At 36.4% G+C, this 24638-nt stretch overlaps 1 protein-coding gene and 1 non-coding gene across 5 annotated transcripts in view; both read right to left on the bottom strand.

Moving 5' to 3' along the window:
* Positions 1-24638, bottom strand: part of LOC111510745 (uncharacterized) — a 47992-nt gene that overhangs the window by 11987 nt on the left and 11367 nt on the right. For 2 of the 4 annotated variants that reach the window (XM_074186028.1, XM_074186026.1), the window contains exons 3-6: positions 19193-19460; positions 6003-6115; positions 5391-5709; positions 2605-2730 (exon numbers count right to left, since the gene is read on the bottom strand). In XM_074186028.1, coding sequence (XP_074042129.1) covers positions 2605-2730; positions 5391-5709; positions 6003-6115; positions 19193-19460 — 826 coding nt within the window. Of the gene's footprint in view, positions 1-2604; positions 2731-2870; positions 3074-5390; positions 5710-6002; positions 6116-13455; positions 13851-19192; positions 19461-24638 lie in introns of those variants that run through there. The other 2 variants (XM_074186027.1, XM_023166684.2) reach the window with 2 other exon arrangements.
* Positions 16807-16878, bottom strand: TRNAE-UUC (transfer RNA glutamic acid (anticodon UUC)). Its single transcript has one exon. It is a non-coding gene; the product is annotated as a tRNA-Glu (tRNA).

The raw sequence follows: 24638 nt of genomic DNA, 5'->3' as shown, positions 1-24638 counted from the left end.
GGGACAAAATTTGAAATGTTTATTAAAGTTTCAGGGCATACTACGATATTTTTTTTTAGTCGAAAATCGGGATTTTTTATTAGCGATTTTTTTATTGAAAAAATCACTACGCCACTGGTTTCAAAGTGCCTCTAAACAGGTGCGACCAAAATTTCATGAAAAATTATTCATTATTAACAGAGTTATGACAACTCGAAAATTCGAAAACTTACACAGCTAACAGTCACAAAAAACACCCTATATCAACAGTTATAGCCATGAGAATTTTTTTTTTGATTTCAACAATAAAGTGCCGTCAGATAAAAAAAACAAATAGCGTAAATATGTTTAATGAAAATAACGGAATTACATTCAAGTTCTCACACAAATTAACTAAAACTAAGACCTAATATTTCAATTTAAATCTTAGTTGCCATGGAAATGATATTACAGTTTGACACTTGTTAAGTGTACCATTGTCAACAATATTTACCTTACAGTTCTTCGAATTATTTTGTGTCACGGCTGCAAGATTGAGCGTAAGAGAGAATATTGAAATTGTACGCCTTTCGGGAGATGACGTTAGATGTGCTAGAGAGGTTTGTAGAGTATTTAATGAGAGACATCCAGATCGTCCTTGTATTAGCTGCGGTACGGTAAATAAAATAAATGAAATATTCAATGAAACTGGTGCAGTATCAAAAATGATATTAAAAAAAATCCTGTACAAAGACGAAACAGGACTGACAGGAATAATCAAATCATTTTAGATTATTTCGGAAATAATCCTAATGCCAGTATAAGAAATGCCACTTTAGATTTGAATATTTCACGAGAAACTATTCGGAGATGTCTCAAGGCGAAGAATATCAAACCTTTCAAGCCAAAATTTTTACACACACTTCAAGAAGGCGACGAAGCAAGACGCCTGGAATATTGTTTATGGGCCCAAGGGGTATATTTAAACAATAGAAATTTACTAAAAAATATTTTATATACCGACGAAGCCACTTTCACTACAAATGGAGTAGTGTCATCACAGAATTGTCGCTATTGGGCAGCGGATAATCCTAACTGGGTAATAAACTGCAAAAGCCAGAATTCCCAAAAAATCAACGTCTGGTGTGGGATATTGAACGAACGAATTATTGGTCCTTTCTTTTTTGAGGAAAACAGTAATGCGCAGAGGTTTCTAGAATTTTTAAACACAGAGTTTTGGGATGCTATTCACGAGCTGCCAATCAATGAACGATCAAATTTAATTGTCCAGTTAGATGGGTGCTCAGTTCATTATGCCAGAGCTGGCTATGGCTCAACGAACATTTTCCAAACCGATGGATAGGCCGTGGTAGTCCGTTCATAGAGTGGCCACCCAGATCTCCAGACCTCACAGTTTTGGACATTTTTCCCTGGGGACTTCTCACACAAAAGGTTTACAAAAACCGCTCGAGAGATAGAAATGAACTTTGTGCAAGAATTCGACAGGTATGTGCAGATATTAGCCCTCAAGAACTAAGGAATGTAATCAGAAACATTCGTAAGCGCTACGACACATGTATCGAAATACATGGTGGATTAGTAGAGGCTACTAGAATATGAGTTAGAATTAATTGTTGCACTGAATCAAAACATTTCAATAATTAGTTATTAGTTACGTTTATTAAAATTTTTTGCTTCATTGTCTGAACCGTGGTGCCCTTCGGTTCCATGGCTTTTCTGGTCTCGGAGGCACTGTATCCATTTAATATCAAGGTCATTTCAAGGTATTCCCTCTCCAGATGTTCTGGTTCACATATACTCCGAGCCCGTTCCGTTAGAGTTAAGATGACTCCTCTCTTTTAGCTAGGATGGTGGTTCGATACTGCGTGCAAGTATATATTTGTATGTGTGTGTTTTCGATACACTAGCAAAGCTATCAGTTAGTCTTGCTCAATCTCCATGGTGAATTCTATACTCCGGTGTTGGACGTTCAAGTGGTTTAGAAACGGTTCAGGGCGTCTCACGTAACGTAGCCACAAAGTCTGCTTCAATTCAAAAGTTTCTATCGACTTCCCTTCAAACCGTTCCATGAAATAATTTGCTATCGCTGGGCTAAGTGGACTCCCCATCGCAACGCCATCTAGTTGCTCATAGAAGTTTCCCCCCCATTGAAAGAAACTTCCTGTGAGACAGAATCTAAAGAGTTCGACGACGTCATTCGGGAACACGTGGGCTGACCCTCTCAGAGAGTCTTCCAGTGGGATATTGGTAAACAAAGACACCACACCGAAGCTGACGAGAATATCCGTCAGCTCCAGCGTTAAGCCCCTAATTTTACCAAAGAAGTCTGTCGAGTCCTTGACGTGGGAGTTGGTTTTTTCCACATGGGGTTGTAGGAGCGAGGCCAGATGTCTCGCCAAGTGGTAGGTCGGAGAGCCCGGGGTACTGACTATGGGTCTTAGTGACATGTTGGGTTTGTGTATTTTCGGAAGCCCGTAAACAGCTTCAGTTCTAAGAATGGCTTTCTGTGTGATTTCCGACAGTGAGCTCGTTTCCGGTTGAGGTTTTGTTTTTGAGTTCAAGCGAATTCGAAATATGATTTAACGGTTTTATTCAATGATTATTGTTGCTGGAAAAATATTTTACCTATCAGTTTAACGGTTTCGAATTGACCTTTGGCACATCCACAATGGGCAGGACTTCTTCCTTTGCGATCTTGTCTGTTGGGGTCAGCTCCATGCGCTAGAAGTAAGGCAGTTGCATCAGCATGACCTGCAAATTAAATCAAAGTATTCGCTTTGATTTTTGTTCATATTGAAACAGAAAGTGCTCGAAATTCAAAATATAATATCAACTACACATATTTTCAAAGGGTTTATTCTTCCGGAATCAAAGATGAAGAAGTAGAATACCAAAAACCAATTTCTTCAAGAAAACATACTCCATTCAATTCAACTGATGATTATTCTGCTCAAAAACATTAATTGTTCATCTGTAATCAATGATCAGTAATTTACTAGACTCATCGAAAAATGAGCAATATGAAATTATTGTGGTAATTTGAAGAACATTTTTCACAACGGCGATAAACTGAAGATTCATCTATAAAGTGTGGTCTCACCAAAAGTATCAAACTAGCTTTTCAGTTTTTTGTGACTTCCATCAAAAAATAGTAGAATTAAATAGGTACAGGAACTGATTCAGGATAATTCGGATGAAAAATATGCAATTTTCCGAATAAATGAACGTCCAGAACTTCCGTGCACCGCACGGGTGCAATTCTGATACTGAATATAAATTCTCCCACCAGAAATTCAAGGGCATTGAGAAATAGAGATGAAAAGATAATTCCAACTGGGGCACCTGCCCTACAAAGTTTGTGTGTGTGTGTGCCTTTACCAGTAAGTACCTGGATTTGTCGCTCTGTAGACTTTGTTGATTATCACGGGAATTTGTGACATAAAATTTGTCAAAACGATATATGCTTGTGAGTAACTTATATCTCTATCTAAAGGCGAATTCCTTCAGTTGAATCAAATACAATCATTTCATATCCAAACTAGATTCGAAAATAAGGGCTAATAAAAACATTATCATATCAGTCACTGAACTAAAGCTGTCCATACACTCATCAACATTGAAATATGAGTCTTTCTACATCTGAACTGAAGTATATAATTGGTGGGATACAACTGAATAGGACCGAATTAAAAATTGCGATAGATGCGAGCGAGGCAAGAATACAACTGAGGATAGAAGAATCCTACGAGCGGATTAGACAACTAGAGTTGGAAAACAACTTTTTGAAGGAGAAAGTCGAGAAGTTAGAACTTCAAATAAATTCGAATAACATCATTATTTTCGGACTTGATAAGGAACGCGACGAGATTACTTTTGAGTTTCTCCAAGAAAAATTGAAATCTCTGTTGGGTGTTGATTCATCAATAGGTCAAATAAAAAATATTCACTGCTTGGGATACCAGAAAAATTGTCCGGTGATGATTGAGTTTCTATACTTGATATAGTAAAAAGCATTTACTGGCCAATTGTAAAAAATTTAAAGGAACAGAAATTTCAATTGCCCATGATCTCACTACCAAGAAAGGGAAGACTTGAAGGTTTTGAAGAGGCATCTACACACCCATCGACAACAAAATGACAAAAACTGTTTCATTAGGGGTAACAAGCTGATAATTAACACAGTGGGCCAACTTGGTGATATTGAAACCGATGAAAGTTGTGCCGGTGGTGAAAAAAAATCATTTGGTGAGGGATCTTTCAGATCAGTAGACCAGAATTGTGCGCTGACAAACTCTGAATATGCTACATAGCGAGACAGAAATAATGGATTTAGTCCTAGGTTGACAAACCATAGTACTTTTTCTCAATTTAGTAAGAACGTGACTGGTGATCTGCGACCACTTTCTTCAGATAAGTAAGCAACACAAATGTTTGGCTTAAGAAATAGGTTTCCTATGACTCATTTCAAGAAGACTCCATGACTGCAGAGTACTAACTATATCCACCAACCAGGAGCCAAACCACCCTCCTAATTTTTTCAGGGTACCTGTAACCATTCAGACCGACTATTTTGTGAAACCTCCACGGCAGACATACTGAAGATATCCTGGTAGGTTCATTGATACTGAGGTTATAGAATGTTGAAGGTGCAAGAATCTCTCTCTCTCTTGACTGCAGCAACCTTTCACTAAAAGGGCATCGCTACCACAGCGTTTGCTGACTTTCTCAAAGAACGTTACTTTTTTCTTCTGGTGCAGAGTATATTTCTGCTTCAAAAATTTTGAAGAAGCGCCTCCTGGCTACACCACTCAGCCTCTCGAGTTTGTAAATAGGATCAAGAGTTGAAGGACCAAAAAGTTCTTGCTCTTGGTCAGATGTTACAGAGAAAATAGTTGGGGTCATTCAGTCAGAACCATCCCCTCTGTAGACTCAGAATCGGATTCTTTGGATATTTCAAGGTCCATGAAGGGTCATATGGGTAGCTAGTAGAAAGAAGTTCTTCTCGGCAGAGCCTTGCATATACAGAGGTGTCATTTAAGAGGACTCCCACTATCACGATTGATACCACTAGGCAATGGTACTCTGAGGCCCCCCGCTGCAGGGTGCAGGCGTTAAAATTGTATAGCCAGCATACATCGAAAAAAATCAAAAAATCCTCATCAAAACAACATAGTCATTTGGAGTCGCACAAGATATCACACACTTTCCTCAGAAGATTCAAGGATTTCAATTCATGTTCACCAGGGATCTGGAATGGCAGTAGTAAGAATATGCAAAAATCATTCTCTTTCGAAACAACAATCGACTTTCACGAGATTTTTTTTGTGAATCTCATCAAAAACTGGAAATTCAAACCACTTCTTCTTATTGCATGACTAAATACACCAATTGGATGAAAATATTAACCTCACCTAATGTTACCGCGTAATGAAGGGCAGTGCATCCATTGCTATCAATGACATCAATAGAAGCACCACACAAAGTCAACAGCGTGTCCATGCAGTCAGTATGTCCTCTGGAAGCAGCGCAGTGCAAGGCGGTGAGTCCATCTTTATCAGCGGCTTCTACATTCGCCCCAGCCCTAACAAGAGCAAGTACAGCTCTAGCGGAACCGGCACTGGCAGCCCAGAGTAGCGGTTGCCTCTTGTCACCGTCAGCAACAGATACTACGATGTCGCCGTGGGAAAGAAGAGTCTGGAGAACTTGGAGGCCCAAACTGGAATCGCGATCCTGCGAAAAGATGTACAAATTTTTCACCTGCCACGAGGTGTGCAGTGCTATTTTTGGGTTGGTCAATATTTTTTTTTTCGTCTGTCAAGAATTGTTTCCCCTGTATATACTCTCAGGACAATTTTGCCAGTGGAAAATCCACTGACTAACTGGTGCACAGAGGGGTATATAAAGGATCTAGCACTTAAATAATTATCATTCCGTAGAATTGAATTTTTCGCAAAAAGTCTGGAATGAGAAACATAGTCAAAAGTCTATTTTTGGAAATTTATTTATATGATCATACCACTTACCCCACCACACATTTGCGCCGCATAATGGAGTGGATAACCCCCATGAACATCTGGTGTGGAAACCGGTGCTCCGGCTGCTAAAACAGCTCGTAGAGCAGCTGTCTCTCCGCACACTGGAAAGAAAGATTTTTATGAAACTGTTAAATCTGACCCAATCACCCAATATCGTAACACCACGACTTTACTATACGATGCATTGTTGTCAACAGATTTTTTTTTGCAAACTGTGGAAAACATTCATTTCAACATTGCATATTCTCTCATCAGTCTTGGAAAAACTTTTTAAATTTTTCAATCAGTTTCTATCAAATCATATTCCAAGTTTCATTCTCCTACTGACTCTAGTTTTCTAATGAAAACAAATAGTGATAACAAACCTGTTAATGAAACTATGGCGGTCATTTTTGCCATTCGTGACTTATAAGCCGGACAAAATCGACATAAAATGCAAATTTCCATCGTCGCCATTGTGGTTAGTTTTGTCAAGGTTACTCTTATTGATTTTTCATTCTTTGTCTTTGAAAGAATATCAGAAATGGAGCGGCAATTTCCTTCTGTTGTTTGACTTCACTTTTCATTAATGTGAGGAAAAGTGCGATAGTAGATATGTAGCTGTTAATATGTTTAAAATATGTTTTCCGTTAACCAGCTACCGCAACCCTCAGAAGTCGAAACTTATGCGAGCTAAGGACTAAAGAGGTCTTACCTTTAAACTTTTAATTCCTAACACGTACATTTAATTTTACAGGGATCATTCGGAACAATCCGTGAGAATAAGTGATAAATCATGACCTGAAAGTCAGACAGACAGGATAAATACAATATATAGAAAGATGAAACTCACTGTGGTGAATTTAAAAAAAATACAGCAATGAAAAGGAAAGGAAATAAGATATTGGCATTTCTAGCAGTTTTCATCATAGAAATTTGTCTTCTGATCACTGCATTTGTCTGAAAAAATCATTTGAAACTATCTTAGCTCTTTTCTAGCCTGGGCTTCACTTCAGTTATTGGGAGTGCGACATATCATTCAAAAGGGAGTGATGAAAGGAATTTTGAAGTTTTAGAACGGGTAAATAATTATTCAAAAAATATTGAAAATATGGAATTCAATGTTTCAACCTAACCTAACCTGAACTAACCCAATCCTAACGTTACACAACCCTAACCTGACCTAACCTGACCTAACCTGACCTAACCTAACCTAACCTAACCTAACCTAACCTACCTAACCTAACCTTACCTAACCTAAGAATACACACATAAGATAGTAAATCACAGTAAAAAAGGCAAAGGATGGTTCGTCAATCAACAGGCCAGTGCTCAAACCGTGACCATCAAAGGCAGTTGCGAGTGGCTTGAACAGGTCTTGGAAGAGCGTGGCTAGACTTCTCTAGCGTCGAGAAGTCAGCCGCAATAAGTTGGATCCATTCTTAGCTCTAATTGAATGTTTCGAAAGTCAATTCAAAGTGAAGTATATGTAAATGTTTAACATCATTATTTTTTTTCATTTCCTCGGCCTAGAACCCCTACATTATTTTTCTCTCATCACCCCCTTTTTGTTGATATGTCACACCCCATTGTGGGAGCGGTCCCAATAACTAAAGTCCTGCCCTGACCTGATTGAAAGTGTATAGATTTTCAGGAATGGTTGAATATGTAAAGTTGGTTTTCTGGGTTTTCATACCTAGTGTATTTTTCAAAAGTCGACGTTTCGCCATCATTTCTGATGGCATTATCAAGACTTGCTACTGCAGATGATGGCGAAACGTCATCTTTTGGAAGTTACATAACGGATGAACACTCGGAAAGAGAGAGAGAGAAAGATATTTACGGGTGTGTTTGATCTCTATCAAAAAGAAAGAACTCGCGGACATAAAACTAAAAAAGGCTATCCGCATTTACGCGTTTCTGGCTTGACCTCATCAGTGTAATGCATATGTTCCAAAAAATTCAAAATTTGTATCATTCATGTTGAAAGATATTTTTTATTTTTTGTTTTCAATATAAAATTTCGATTTTCATTATTATAAAGGAAAGACTACAAATTTAAGAAATCAAGTAAAAATTGACCATTTTTTCAATAAATGAATTCTTCATACCATCAACTTTCATTTCTCCCTATTGATCCCCAATATAATTTTTCCCTTGAAATATTCTCAAATAGTTATTGAGGAAGAAAATGTTGAAAGTAGTATTTTTCATAGGAAATCATTCACATAACTCTTAAAGGGTTTCTAGACATACAAAAAGTGAGTAAAAATTCATTTGAATTTATATCAACAAATAATATAATTTTTGTAGAAAGAGACCCTAAACTTCCTGGGAAATGTACGCCAATGCGTAAAAGTGAGTATAACATGTAATTTAAGGCATATCTTCTAATTCTTCTTAATTTTTCATTAGCAATACATACACATTTGTTTTCCTCGACTAACAGCTCTTTTTATAAATGGTGATAAACTTGTGAAGTGCATATAGAAGATATAATAAATCTGGGTGACCCCAATGAGCTGGACGTGCGTTTCACAGCTTTCTAAAACCTCAAATAGGTTAATTCAATTCATTCGCTTGTGACCTGGTATAATAATAGTTGAAACGTTCCAAACTGCTTACACTCGTATAGCACCCCTTTATTAGAGGCGATATCAAACCGGTCTGTAGAACAGAAAACGTTTGATTTGGGGAATTATAGTGAGCCGTTTCCCGACTCGTTTCCAGATCTGGAGTAAGAAAACAGTACCAGTGCTCAGTTGAAATGAGTAGCTTTTGATTCGCGGAGGTTAATTATTTTTTATAGACATTCAATTATAAGTGATTAAAAGAATCACCATCTACAGAAGTTTCTAGAAAAACTGTACCCCCTTTCAACACTTGTCACTGGAAACTGGAAAGATAAACATTTCAAGAGTACCAATGAAACAAGGAATATGATTCACTTGGGAGGTTTAATGGGGTTTTGCAACCCTAACCTTGAAATTGTTGAATTAACAAAAATACCAAATACTCACGATTGAACATACATAGCCACAATATAAAGAAATCAGAATGTCAATGTTCTGAATTTTTCAGTTCTTCACAATGGTTTCTTCAACAAGAAAAATAACAAAATACAGGATCTCGCCCTAGGGTTCAATGCACTAAATCTTGCAATTTCTGCTCGAAATCTAAAAACCATCACGAAATCTCAAGGCTTCTGTTTCATACCTATCCAAATGGACTCCACTGATTCTCGAGATCCGGGATTCCGGTAGTAGCTCCAGCAGTAGCCACCACAGACCTATGTTCAACAGTACAGCCAGACACGACGATCTTGTTGTGTCCAAATAATTCCTATTTTCATACATTTACTTGTTTTTATTCTATTAATGATTCTTATAATTTCATCTATCGGAAAGGTTATATTAGGGTTTTCGAACTTACATAGTATAATTAGTGAAAATTAGTTCGATTTTCACATTAAAAAAATCTATTATGGCAATTTTCTCATTCTTCCATGAAGTCTATGCTGGGATTAATGCTGGAGAGACAACAGCAGCAGTGTTTTCTGATCTAACGAAGGCATTCGACTGTGTTGATACTGCTAAGAAAACTTCAAATGTACGGATGCCGAGGTGTGACTCAAACAAGGTTCGATACTTATCCCTCAGGACGATATCAGATGGTTAAAACAGCGGAATTTTCGAATAGGAGGAAAATCTCATCAGGAGTTCCCCAAGGATCTGTGCTCGGCCCCATTCTTTTCCTATATGTCAACGACCTCACCAAAGTCAATCACCACATCTCTCTGCAGATGATACTATTATACAATGGAAAAGCAAGAAGACCGGGCAATAACATGATCTACAGACTGGAACATTGTGAAACAAATTATGTTTCAACACAAAAAAACCCACTCATTATCCTTCAGCTGCCCAATTAATGAACCTGTAGTATTTGGCAAATATGTAACAGGAAATAAAGATTGCACCAAATTCCTAGGTGTGCTCATAGACAAAAATCTTGAATTTGATGACCATTTCAAACAACTCAAAAGCAAGATCTCTTCTGGTTGCTATGTAGTAAGAGTAGTTTCGGATGAACTGGGACCAGCTACTGTCAAAATGGCATATTACGCTCTTTTAGATTCTCGTCTACGTTATGGAATACCTTTTTGGGGAATAAGCAACTCAACACTTCTCAATGAATTGTTCATTTTACAAACATTGATCATCAGGTACGTATAAAAAATCAGACCCGTGAGACATGCAGGGATATTTTCACGAGGAACAAAATACTTGCGGTGCCAACAGCACATGCAGAAATGACTTCAGTGAAGAATCCGGCACTGCACTGGCACCTGTCGGATATAACCCAACGCCCTTCGTATTATTAGCCAGGGGAGTAGTTGTTTTCTGATAAGTGTCAGTCCATTAACCTATAGTGTAAGTAATTTGAGACTGACCTGAACGAATGGTTCTTTTAGATGATATTTTTCCTGAGAGACAATACTCTTTGCACTGTGCGTACAATGTGTTATGTTTAAGGTGTTGTTTACCTCTATAATATTTGATTATTTCATTCTCTTGTCTGTACACTAAATGACGTACCAATTAATTCAGGTTTTCACTAGATATGGCATATGTTTTATTTATATTCAAGCTTTGTCAATGAGGTTGTATGACTCTAGACAATGAAGTTTATTTATTATTATTATTATTGTCTTATATGCTTTTATAATTGCGTACTTGTATGTACTTTATGGTTATATGCTTTTTGTGATTGTACGCATTTTATAATTTTGTACTATTTTAATTTTTTGTCTGGCTGAACTGTAATACAAGAAACTGTTGTAAAAAAACCTGGAGACTATACGCTCAGTTGAAACTAACACTATCAGAACATGATTTTATATAAGTCACTAGGATGCTGTGTACGAAAACGCTATTTCCTACTGGACGAATTATTTACGCAAGATGAGGGACTACCAATGGGATCGCCACTTTAACCAGTTATAGCCAATATATATATATATATATATATATATATATATATATATATATATATATATATATATATATATATATATATGGAGTGGTTTGAAACTCTGGTCATTGAAGAACCCCACAAGAAGCCCCGAGTCTGATTGATACGTGGACGACACCTTCATAATATGGAACCATATTATGAAGGAACCATTCTTGGACATATTGGTGAAGAGGACCGACACTAAATGGGAAACATCTGTATATCGAAAATCCACTCACACAGGACAGTATCTGAACCAGGAATCCAACCACCATCAATCGATTAAGAGAGGAATCATCAAGACTCTACTAGACCGTGCTTTTGGGCTCTGTAATACAAAGTAAGGTCCCGAAAAGGAACTAGGCATCATCAAAAATGACTTTCAACGGAATGGCTACTCCGAAGTGATGGTGGAACAGGCTTTAGCTAGTTATTCATTCTTATGGATGATTCTCAAAAATGTTAACTAAATCACCACTACGTGTTTTCTATTCAAAGCCAGGTACAGAAAATACCGTTTCAAAATTTCATCCTTCACACATACAGTCGGTATAGGTTCAAAGGACAGGCAATGCTACCACCTGTTCCGTTAGTCTCTTCAGACATACCCACCGATTCTACCTACTGAAAGTTAGACATCTCTGTCAGTACCTCCTGTACGTTGATAACTATGAAAAACTATTCTATGACTAAACAAAAGAAGAAGAGCCTCTGACGATGTCAACTTGTATACCTATCCGTAAATAGAAATTTCAAATAATTGGTATGTTACAATCTACAAATTAAAATTAGCAAAAAGGGTTCTTTTTCAAATTGTCTCGATAAAAATATAAAATGAAAAGTGGAAAAATGGAATGTTGAAATAGGTTTTGGACACAGAAAAAATATGTGTTTCCAAGTAAGATTGGGTCAGTAGGACCCAAATTATTGGTGCCAAAAAATTAAAAAAATATGTAATAATATAATGAGTATTGATCAAATTCACTCCGTTATTTTGGAGCATGGTATTGCTCAATAACGAAGTTTTTCTTAAAAAATGGAAATTTATCTATAAAATTTCGAGATCTTGTAGTATTATTATATTGAAAATACGTCAAATTCATCAATCATAAATTTGAATCGATGACATATTTAGTAAGTAGGTAGGTATAATTTATTTTCACTAAAATGAAGCATATCTTCTTTTTAGTATTTCAGCTTAATGCGATCCACCAAAAGCTTGTATTTGAGAATGATACCTTAAATGTAATGAACAAAAAACTTTTGTCTAAATACCACTGGTAAATTTTATTTATACGATCGGTTTGACCCCATTATCAAGTATTAAACTGAAATCTGAATTTTGAAATATCGATTTTATTACAATTTTCAGGTATGCTGCAAGAACAGGTATTTGAGAGACAGGATTCCAATTTAAAATACCACTCTGAAAATTCTAGACGTTGTTAAACTCATAAATTCAAGAGAGGAGACCTACATAAATCAAGTTGCTCGTTTAGGGGTATATTTTTCTGGTTTTTAATTGATTTCTTAATTTCCATGGCCTCCAACAGATTCCTGTTTTTCCCGTTTTTACATATATGTAGGATTTTGAGGTTATCTTCATTCATCTTGTGGTTTGATTCTTGAAGATGTTCGTACTTTGCAGATTTTTTTGTCGAAACAGACGTGTTCACGCAGTCTTATTTCAAAATTTCTACCAGTTTGGCCTGTATATACTGCAGAGCAATCGTCACACTCTATTATATATATATATATATATATATATATATATATATATATATATATATATATATATATATATATATATATATATATATATATATATATATATATATATTCAGACAAAAGTGTTTAATTCATTTCATTTAAGTGATCATAAATTACCATAAAGTAAACAAGTCATCAATCACACATATGAAAATGATACAATAATGATGACAATAATTAGTTAATTGAATAGAACGATATTTGATGAAAATCCATATTAAAACTTATAACACAGTTTATTTTATGATTTTCACTGTGAAAGATTTTACAAAAACCGCGACACGTGTTTCGCTATACACTAGCTTTTACAAGCATAAATTCCAACTATTTTATACTCTAACATATTACCTATACTTGTCTGCCTACAGGTATTAATTCGTTAAAACTTAATTATTCTTTAATTGAATAGAACTGGCCGATACTTGATAAAAATCCATATGAAAAACCTAATTAATACAGTTTATTGTATGATTTTCACAAAAACCGCGACACGTGTTTTGCTATGCATGAGAAAGCTATTTTATAGCGAAACACGTGTCGCGGTTTTTGTAAAATGAAATATTTTATAGTGAAAATCATACAATAAACTGCATCAGTGAGTTTTAATGATCATTTAATTTCATTTCCTTCTAGTATCTGATGCAAATATTTAATCAAAAGTTTTTCCACCACTCACGATTTTCCAAGTATTTTTTAACACTTTCCAATTTTCTTTCGATCTTCTTATACTCGTCAATTCTCGTTCTACGTCCATTTCCTGGCATCTCTTTCACCTTACAAATCGTATTAAATTTCCTGTAGCTTTACGAACTCACCGAACTACGGTTTGTGAGGAGTCCAGTAAAATTCACTCTATAAGCTTCAAGTCATGAAACTTACATGCGATATATACATTGTTAATTGCTTCATAACATTTTCGTGATAAGCCTTTCATTCAAATTTTTCATGCACTGATATAATGCCTATTTAAATTCCGAAGTACGGTGGACTCGCGTGTGCCTCGAAGAGTCTTATAATGGAAACTATTTTTGTTCCAGAAATGTCGGACCTTGACTTTTGATTTTGTATACGCAAGGGAAATTAGCTGGACTCTCAAGGACATGTCCAGTCGGGCAAGTTGGAGGTGGAATTCGCTATCTTGGAAATTATCGCAAGTTTTTATGTCTGAAGTTACCTTGATTTTTTTGTCATAATCGGTGTGTTTTAATGCCCAACCAACTGCATAAGAAAAGAGCAGTTTCTAATAATTACATTATAATATTCATTGTTGAAAAGTACATAACAGTGTTTAATCCAATAAGTAGAATAACAAGGAAAACCTCATAAGATTCTGTGCTTTTCATATGCATACAGTACATAAAATTGAAATTCGGGATAATGAAATCAATGCATGAATACTGTATTTTTAAGAGAAACTGGCAAGTGAAACTTTCAAGATGGCAACTGGGCGCCATCTGGGAAAATAAAATTAAATGAAAAAGGGGGTCTTGTGAAACATCATTTTGAAGCTCCTGACGGATACATCACAACCCTAGAGTATGAAGTGAACATCTTCACTTACTATAAAATGGCGGAACATTTATTAATTTCCTGAAGACAAACACATTAATATTAATATTTCCAGAAATATTTCTTTTTATCTGCCATATGGCAATTCTAACAACCTGATAAGGTTTGTTGAATTATTTTTTTGTTTATAAAAACGACAAAAAATGTCAGTACGACAATGAACATCATTGTTCAGTTAGAATATTCTCATTTAGTTTTCGGTTTTACTAGTAGAAAGGTACCACGTCAACAATCTCTGAAATGGTCGATTCTCGTCCATTGGAGGAAAAAAATTTAAGCGATTTTTATTTACGGTGCGACGCGTAACTTTCACGAGACCGAAAGGATTTTCAATGAACGTCCTTCTGTAGAAAATATTTGAGGGAACTTGTATCCAAATTCACAACGTCCGATAGTGAAATCGTCGAAGAGAATCCTATTCAATTCGTCGCAGAGAATTCTATTGAATTCGATATGGATATTGTATTCCAACAAAATGGAGCACCACCACATTACTCCAGACAATTGAGAAACTATTTGGAAGCTACTTTTCCCGGTCGTTGGATTGGCCGTCGAGGTTCTACAGAATGGCCAGCCCGCTTGCCAGATTTGACACCTTTGGATTTCTTTATGGGGCTATTTGAAGCAAAAGGTGTACGAAACTGAACCTGCTTCAATATTGGATATACGGCAGAGAATAATAAATATTTGTAGAGATATTGACGTTCGAAAATGTTCGGCGGGAAATATCGGATAGGCTGTTCATATGTCAAGAAGTTCAAGGTAACCATTTTGAGCATCTTCTCAAGTGACCGCAAGCTTATTACCTCACATTATGTAGTTAAATGTCAATGTATTAAGGCAATTATTAAAAGTTTCGCCTTTTGTAGTAGTTGAAGATATTGACATTATATTCTAGGGTTGTGAAGCATTTGTCAGGCGCGTCACAAGACCCCCCCCCCTTTCCCAGATGAAAGCTTCATCTGTCAATTTCACTCCAAAATAGAGTATTCATGCATTAATTTCATTATCCCAAATTTCAATTTTTCGTTTAAGAAAAGCACTGTATATTCACACACAAGTACCTATCTTACTCGTAATACTTTGAAAGAATTGAGATAAAAATATAAAGGAAAAATACACACATCGGAAAAGCCTAGGGATATTTTTATAAATGGCAATAATTTTTTTTGGATCGCTTTAGGGAAAAAAAAAGTTGACGGGTGATTATTAAACGAATGTAACTTACAACAAAATTTATTAAATGGTCAAAAATACTGAGTGCGCATATCAGCAAAACTAAAAAAAAAATATAGCTCTTCTTTGGCACCCCGAAAAAAAATCATAATCCGAAAAAAATTGGAATCAGTACAAAGTATGGCCTCCACGCTGGTTTATTACGGCCCTACATCTATCGTGCATCGACAAAATGAGATTGTCAATGTCTTGTTGAGGTACATTTGCCCATTCAGCGATTAAAAGCTCTCTCAATTCGGAGTAATTCTTCGTTGAAGCATGTCCCACACATGCTCGATGGGCTTCAGGTCCGGTGATTGTGCTGGCCATGGCAATACATCAACTCCTTCGTTGGTGAGCCAGTCAGTCACTAGATGCGCGACATGTGGACGAGCATTATCGTGCATTAGGTAGAAGTTTTCAGCACCAGCACCAGTAAACGGACGGACGATAGGTAGAAGAATAGTGTCGAGGTACTGTCGAGTTGTGAGGGAGCGATTTGGAAAAACGAGATCGGTTCTGCCGCCGATCATGATTCCGCCCCATAGCATTACTGTACCACCTCTATATGTGTGGACTTCCTGGACGTGTCTCAAACGTTCATTATTTCCAGGTCGTCTCCACAGTCTTACTCGACGAGAATCTGGATGAAATCCAAATCTGGATTTGTCTGTAAACAAAACTGTGGCCCAATTATTTGCATCCCAGTTTTGATGTTCTTGACACCACTCTAATCTTCTACCGCGATTGCCTCTCGACAAAGATGGACATCTAAGTGGCTTTCTGTTGTGAAGATCTCAAGTGTCTTGAGGCGAAACATCGGTGTATACCAGTGAGGGTGACAGTGTTCCATGTGAGTACAATTTATTACCATTCATTCAAAGTAGAACTCATGTGAATGATATCTGATTCTTATTCCTCAACAAATGTTTGATATAGAAACTGAGTAGAGGAAAGTATCTTCTGTATAATTCAGTGTTCATATAGAAGTATTTGTTTCGAAAGAATTTTTTTCTTTCGTGTAATTCAATGTTTATATGAAAGTAGCTGTTTCAGGAGGACTTTGTTTCAGTTTGTGTCTGAAAGTTACTTCTCTCATCCCCCTTTTTTTTTGTATCAGATGGAGTAGTAGAAAGCCAAAAACTTTCTTTCCCAAAAATTAATTACTCCTAAAAATATAACCCTTTCAATTCAAATCTAATTCAAATAATAATTATTTCCTAAATAAAAAAAAATAAAAATATTCCGATACCGGGAATCGAACCCGAGCCTCCTGGGTGAAAGCCAGGTATCCTAGCCACTAGACCATATCGGATGATAAGAAATTATTATGTTAAACTATCCATGAATTATATCTCAATTGTAGTAAATGTTGCAAATCTGAATGAAAAGCAATATTATATATTTTATCTCGAAAAGTTGAAAGTTGAAAAGTCGAAAGTTGAATTTCAATGGGTTACATATTTTTTCCAAGTCCAGATATTAGTTTTTTACAATAAAATTTCAATCATCCAAAATATTTTGTCATATTTCCAAAATCACTGGATATATCAAAAAAGTTCAGATCATTTGTGATGCCCTCGATAAAATGAATAAAAAAATGTATGCACGATATACAGATGTTTGTAAAAAGTTCATTTCAAACTTAATTGATTTCTCCCTCCCTTCAGATATTTCCACATTTTCTTCCTATGAGGATACATAAAAAAAACTGCCTCTTCCATTTCAATGTTCATAAAATGGTCATATATAATGTGATAATTGAAAAGTCATTCAAACGAATATGATATTGATCGCATTGAAATTAAATATGTTTGTTATTTTAATCATTTCATGGACACTGTTATTGCCCTTCACACCATAATCTGTCTTGAGAAATATCACGAAATAAAAACTCCCGCGCGAAAAAATGAATTCAAGCGACCTCACAAACTGACGCGACACGCTTGATGAAGAACTTTGCACCTAAGTTGATTTTATTATCAAATAATGAATCACTTTGGAGACTGAGGTTACGTTTTTGTCTTCAGGTAGATAGGAACTTACATTTTTCAGGAATGAAATTGATAGATACTTCTGAGCATAGGTACTTTCATTTGGGTAAATGATAATAACCTTTTATCAAAGGTTATTATTATTAATCACAAGCTGAATGTTTGGAAAAATTGATTTTCGTATAATTTGATGTTCATATGGAAGTAGTTGTTATGAAGAACTTGTTTCTTTCGTATAATTCGATGTCCATGTGAGAGTATTTGTTTTAAAGGGGTTTTTACTTCCAAATTGTACCTGAAAGAAAATTCCGTGTATGCTCTACATATCTTTCTGAAGAGTTTTTATCACGAATATTCAAATAAGCTGCAAGTATATATGTTGTCCAACAACTATTCAGCCAAACTAGCGTAGAGATACGCAACATGCGGAAACCTTTAATCAAGCGAAAAATGGACAACTCCCACTAAATTTGTGAAGCGGAAGAGAGAAGAGGGGATAGATGGAAGCGTTCGAATGACTTGTAAATATTAATCTCTCGGAGGAGTAGTCCATTCTTCACCCGAAGACGATTGTGGATACTAACAATCGAAACGCCCTAAAGTAACTTGGTATAAAATCATTTTAATTTTCATTTCATTTTTGATTGTTCAGTTTTCATTTTTTTTACTTTCTCATTTTTATTTCATTGTAATTCCATTTCATGGTTCATTTCTCAATATAATTGTAATTTTTCAGCTGTCCTAATTTTCAATCTCAAATGTTCTTTCAGAGATTTCAAATAATCTGTATCTGTAGAGTAGGGAAGGTGAGTGCAAGGCCACAGCACTTAGGCCTCATGAGACTCATTGTACATCCTCCTGACGTTACTGCAGTTTCGTCCTATATGGACATTCTCAAACTAATACAATAATGAAAGAGTTTAAAAGTGGTAAAAAACATAGAAATTATCATTTCTCTTTTCATTATGATCTCCTACCACGTAGTAAAGGCTACATCAATCAATTTATATAGAGGAAGATAGGTTAGGTGCACAAAATATCATATGTCACAGAATGTCTCGGAAATCGGAACATAAGTAAACATGAAATCACTCCTCTGAAATATGTCATCTTTGTTTGTCTCATACAGGTAACAGATTCATTGTCCTTTATTAGCTATAACCGATGTTGCCAAATGGTGAAATAGAAAAGAATCCCTTTAAATGTTGAATGCATCATTTCATTCCTCTCTTTTAAGTATTCAAATAATTTTTTAAAGAAAAAGGTTAAAATGATAAGTTTACAATGCGTTGTTTTAGAGCTCTTTTATGAAAACTACTTGATTTTCGTCAGGAGGAACATTCCCCATTGTCGAAGTCATCAGGCCGTAGGTGCCACTGGGTCCTAAAATTCTTAGTCCAGCCGCTTCCTTGGCAAAGAGTCGGCAATCCACTTACCTTTACCTCTGTCGTGCCCTTTAACCCACCTCAGGATAATGTTATTATCTACCGAGACTTTGGCTAAATCATGTTGACACTCGATTTCAAATCATAGTACATCATATTAGATAATAACAGTGCAAACTAGTAAAATTCACCATGAAACATTGTCAACTACTTTCAAACAAATATCATCATTATTATTATCAATACTTACCAGTGGCCCAATGAACCACGGTATGTTTCTCGTTATCAACCGCGTTCACATCTGCGTTATTCGCCAGTAGAAAAGTCACAAGCTGTATATTTCCAGCGATGACAGCAAGATGAAGAGGAGTGAATCCGTCTTCATCTTTTCCATCTAGCAAGTCGGGGGCAGCCATGACTAAAAGATCCGCGGCGTGGGCGGCGCAAATGTTGTCGCTAGTGCAGCAGTAGTGGAGCGGAGTTTTCCCTGTACGATCCAAGTCGTAAAGCGAAGATTCCTTGAAAAAAAAAGACATTCAGGAAGGATTTCATGTCAGGATGATGAAGGTTCGGAATAAATTATTGTTACCAACTTGACGGGTACAGACCGCCCGTGGATCAACGGGATAGATGATAGACCGTTCGAATAGCCAAAAAGTTTAGCAAATGTGATTACGACGACGAATAGTCATTCTAGAGAGAAATTGAACGGTTCCTATGATATTCGAATTACATTCTTGAATCAACAGGCGACCGCACCCTTGTCTCGGCATTCAATTTGGATTTTAATACATCGGCGGCGGATGCACATCTTCACCGGCAGCAGGAGGTTACATATCTCAATGAGGATCTGAAGGTGATTTCGAATTGAAATGGAAGTAACCAGGTTCAATTCGATGCGACTAAAACTCAGGTATCGATATTCCCCAAAAAGATAAGAGCTATGTACCGGATAAAATAATTTCAGGACATAAAATTCTGCTCTCTGCTTCGATAAGTTTGTTGGGGTTTAAAATGGACACCAATATGTCTTGGCACAATCATGTCGCTGGAATTGCAAGGGCTGCTTCTCATAAGCTTGGAACACTGTTTCAAACCAGAAAGCTGTACACACCTCAGCAACTTTTAATGCTTGATATCGCTTAGATCAGACCTACTTTGGAGTATTGTAGTATTGTATGGAGCTCCTGAAGGTGCTGGGTTTCATCCAGGCAAGATCCATCCGCCTGATTGGAGACACGAAAATCACTTACAACTTTGATGGTCTGGAACATCGAAGAAAGCTGGGATATGTGTACCTCTTTCATAGATACTATCACGGAAGGTGTTCAAGTGACTTGACACAATCGATTCCACCAAAAGCGGTACAACCCAGTACATTTCGAACTTCACTATTTAAGAACTCTCTCATGTGAAATGAACTTTCTGAAAAAGTTTCTCCAAATGAATTTAATCTTCAGCTGTTCAAGTCCAACGTGAATCGCTACTTTCACACAAGCACCACTCTTAGAGCGCCTAGAGGATTTTTGTGTAGTGCTTGTTTTTTGGTTGAAAAAAGAAGAATTATAAGATCAGGGTTCATGATTCTTACTGTAAATTTGTTTCCCAATTAATGAGGTTTGTGAAATATTTGAAAAATTTAACTCTATACAACACTAGTTTCAGCTGAGAACCTGATCCTTCAGTTATATTAAGGAAATGTGTGACTGTGCCTCAAGTTCTTGTCTTGTCATATTATGTATCTCATCTCTCGCTATGACTATATTTTCAGAATTTTGGAAAAGTAGCTTCGTCAAACCCATTCATTGATCAGGGGATGAGAATTCCTCTTGCCCTAGATTTACTGAGTCTTTAGAATGATCTGAATCTTTCGACCAACTCCTATAGAAAAAAACAGTTTGAAATTGATTGTTGTAACCAATCATCCAGGCGTTGAAGAGACGAAGAATCGACGACAAACGCTTCAGCTGGTTGGACTGCATGCTTAGAAGAGGACTAAAATACATAACCATCATGGGAGATATAGTAATGGCACAGGTAGTAAAGGGATATCCTTAAGAAGAGATTTTGACTCCCCTATCGTAACTAAGTGAACCGATGGCGATGGGCTGAGATTATCTGCGATGTGGAGGATTTGAGTCCACAAATTTTCATCGACAAACCATCTTCAGCTATGAGGCCCATTTCTGTTTGAATGGGTACGTGAATAAATAAATGATATCAATCCACATGAGATCCAAGAGTGTCTAATGCATCCTGAAAAGTCACTGTTTGGGGTGAATTTTGGGCTAGCGGCGTTATCACTCATATTTCTTCCAGAACGATGTTGCCAGGCCATCACTGTTAACGGCGAGCACAATAGGTTGGTGGTCCCTCCTCTCCACAATGTTTCTGGAGAGAGAAGCTAGATGGACTGCATATAGACTTGTGCAATCGCACAAATCAATTTAATGCGGAGTGCAACAGAATGTTGGTTGACACTGGAAGTCACAGCATTCTGTAAATGACCTCTGACTTTATTCCTCCAACTGTTAAGTACGAACTGCCTTATAAAGTACTGTTTTCGAGTAGAGAGAAGGAAATATTTAAGAGCAGATAGTTGTTTGTTCACAGTTGGATCAAAAACACCTTCCGGTTCTAGTGCAGGTGTTTTTAGTCGCAGACCCAGAACAAAGATATCAACCTGCCTAGGAACGTATGCGACTGTATTTCAAGCGGAAATTTACGATATTGAATTGCATGTGGAGAGATTGGAAGAATCCAACGTCATACACAAGTCAATAAAAATATTCTCGGACAGTCAAGCGGCGTTGGAAGTTCTTGGCAAGTATCGAGCAACGTCTAAATTGGTAGCAATATGCCAAAAACGACTCTCCTCGATAGGAAGACTTTACAGATTGTCTCTGGTCTTGATGCCTGGCCATACTGGCCTGAAAGGCAATGAAGCTCTGTCTCCCTTGTAAATGAGGGTACTGCAGCAGCTTAGTCGGACCAAAACCTGTCATTGCTTTCATCGCTTTAGGCTTTTTCAAACAAAGATTGAACACCTGGATGGCAAGAAGGCTTTTATTCACTTTTCGAAGCTTGATACCAAACAGTTATTGGACTACAGTAGGGATGAATTACGATGTCTAAGAGACCTTCTTACAGGTCACTGTCTTTTGAATCATCATACGCAGAGACTCGGACTGTTGGAAGACAGTGTGTGTTGCCTCTGTTTGGAAAATGATGAAACAGCAGAGCACATACTTTGTGCCTGCCCCGCTGGGGACCAAATCAGGTTTTTAGAATTCAGCATATCCGTTTTTCACCATCTGACCTGAGAGACCACTCACCAAATAAACTAATCGGCTTCGTCAAGAAGCTGGGTTTATTTAGTCGAGTGTGAATAGGTGTGAGCCACAATAAACCCTTGCGGGTTGCGGTGAAGGGTCGAATAAACCCACTCACTTCGGACCTAAACCAACTATAGGGTGGTGATTACCAAATTATTTTGGCCTGAATTGAATGATCTGGACACCAACGACATGTGTTTTCAACAGCATGGCGCTACGTGCCATACAGCTCATGCCATATTCGAATTCTGCACGAGCGTTTTTAGGGCATGGTCATCTCACATTGAGATTATGTGAACTGGCCACCGAGATCGTGCGATTTGACTCCATTAGACTTTTTATTGTGGGATTTTTTCAAGCCACAAGTGTATGCGAATAAACCACAAACCACAGCATTTCTCAAAGCCAACAAAACCTATGCCAACGCGCCATCGTCATGAAAAACTGGAGTTTTCTGATGCGGTCCACCCAGAAAAGTTGTGGTAGATATTTGAACGATGTCATATTTCACACATAACGGCATCATTTGGTCATTCAAACGAATGAAATATTTCGATTATATCTCACACAGAATTTGTTTCGTTCAAATTTAAAAATAGAAAGCGCTTTATGAAGCACCCTGTATATAAGAGGTAAACGCTTTCAGAATTTTTGTGTTTCCTATTTCTAGTCTCCAAACTAGTAACCTCTTGTTCACTAATGAATTATTAATTAATAATAATTGATAATGTGATTATTATACCTGCTAAATGATATTCTCAAATGTTCTTGAATCACACACACGTTTTCACTTTGTTGTTGTGAATTTGTTTTTCTCAGTAGCCCGCGTTCAAACACAAGATATATTTCTCTTTCACAGACATAGTCAGTTACAACTGTTTATAGAAACTTTTGGAGAAGACAAGCGACAAAGTTGCCATGACAATATTGAATCATTATTTCGAAAGTGCATTCAACCGCAGGGGTAGTTTTTATCAAGCATGCAAGTGTATAAGTCAGAGAAGACTTTCATGTCATCATTCATCGAGAATTAGTTCAGAATTATTCAGGAAAAGAAGTGATACAGGATATTCATTCATTCACTTGTTTATTCATTTATGTTTACACTCCTTCATTTACAAATTAACCGTGAACTGTTTAAAAACTTTTCCACAAACTATTAATGCATTTGTATTCGGTCCACAGACACTCTATACCTTTTTCGTTTTTCATGAGCTACATGATTTCTAGGCATGTTTTCTATGAAATATTTCTTAGGTTATTCAAAAAAAACTTGAATATTAAGTTTTTTTCCCAACACTAAACAGTTATTTCAACACCTCGACATATGTTTCGATCACCAAGTGATAATCTTCAAGAGGAAAATTGAACTAATCATACTTACAAAGCTATCCTTATTTATACCATACAGTTATACAGATATACCATACATAGATACAGGTAGCTATCTTTTCTAGGTATCTACGTATTGAGTGTCTCAAATTAATTTGCCTTATCTTGCCTTATCTACTCGTCTTAAAATAATTTTACAATGCGTCCTTATGTAATAGTCAAGTAAATCAAATAATTGAAATATGCTAAGCTATAAAAAATTAATTTCACATATTGCCTTATCTTCTAGTCTTGAAATAATTTTACAATGTTTCCTTATGTAATAGTTAGGTGAATCTAGGATTGAAATATTATAAGCTATATATAATATCAATTTCACAATATTTCCCTATCTACTAGTCTTAAATTCATTTTACAATGTGTCCTTATGTAATAGTCAGGTAAATCTAATAATCAAAATACTATTTTAACAAGCTATATAGTATACTATTAGGTATTGGTCCACCATCGTTATTCGTAATATTATGTTTACTTATTTCTACACTTTCATAAGCATCTAGATGCCTGTTGTTAACTCGCCTAACTAATCTTAATGAACTGAAGTCTATGGAATGGTTTTGTTGCAAAATATAATGGGCTACTGGTGATTTTTCAGGTCATCCATATTTCAAGTGTGCTAAGTGTTCAAGCACGTGCAGGTATATTTCTGACAGTTCACATCACTGTGGACGGCACAAACGTGCTGGGTTGAATTTTCTAGTGCATCGTCTTTTGACTTTTCCTCTAACACATGAGAGGTTCACAAAAAAAAAACGTAAAATACAGGAAAAATCACCTACTAACGGTTTCTCCAGGGGTATTGTAGATGACATAATAAGAAAAAAAAGTTTAGGTTGAGAATGAAAGAAATCTCGACTTTTAGAAGGGACAAAAACCAAGATAAATATATCACAGTTCCGTACCACCAATACACGAAGAACTTTGGAAAGATTTTCTAGGAACTAGATACGAAGGTGGTTTTCAAAACAA

Source organism: Leptinotarsa decemlineata, unplaced genomic scaffold, assembly GCF_025532065.1.
Source record: "Leptinotarsa decemlineata unplaced genomic scaffold, Ldec_3_MD MMD2_tig00078422_RagTag_RagTag, whole genome shotgun sequence".
Taxonomy (NCBI): domain Eukaryota; kingdom Metazoa; phylum Arthropoda; class Insecta; order Coleoptera; family Chrysomelidae; genus Leptinotarsa; species Leptinotarsa decemlineata.
Note: the sequence above shows the minus strand (reverse complement) of the source record. Positions and strands in the feature narration are given on the sequence as shown.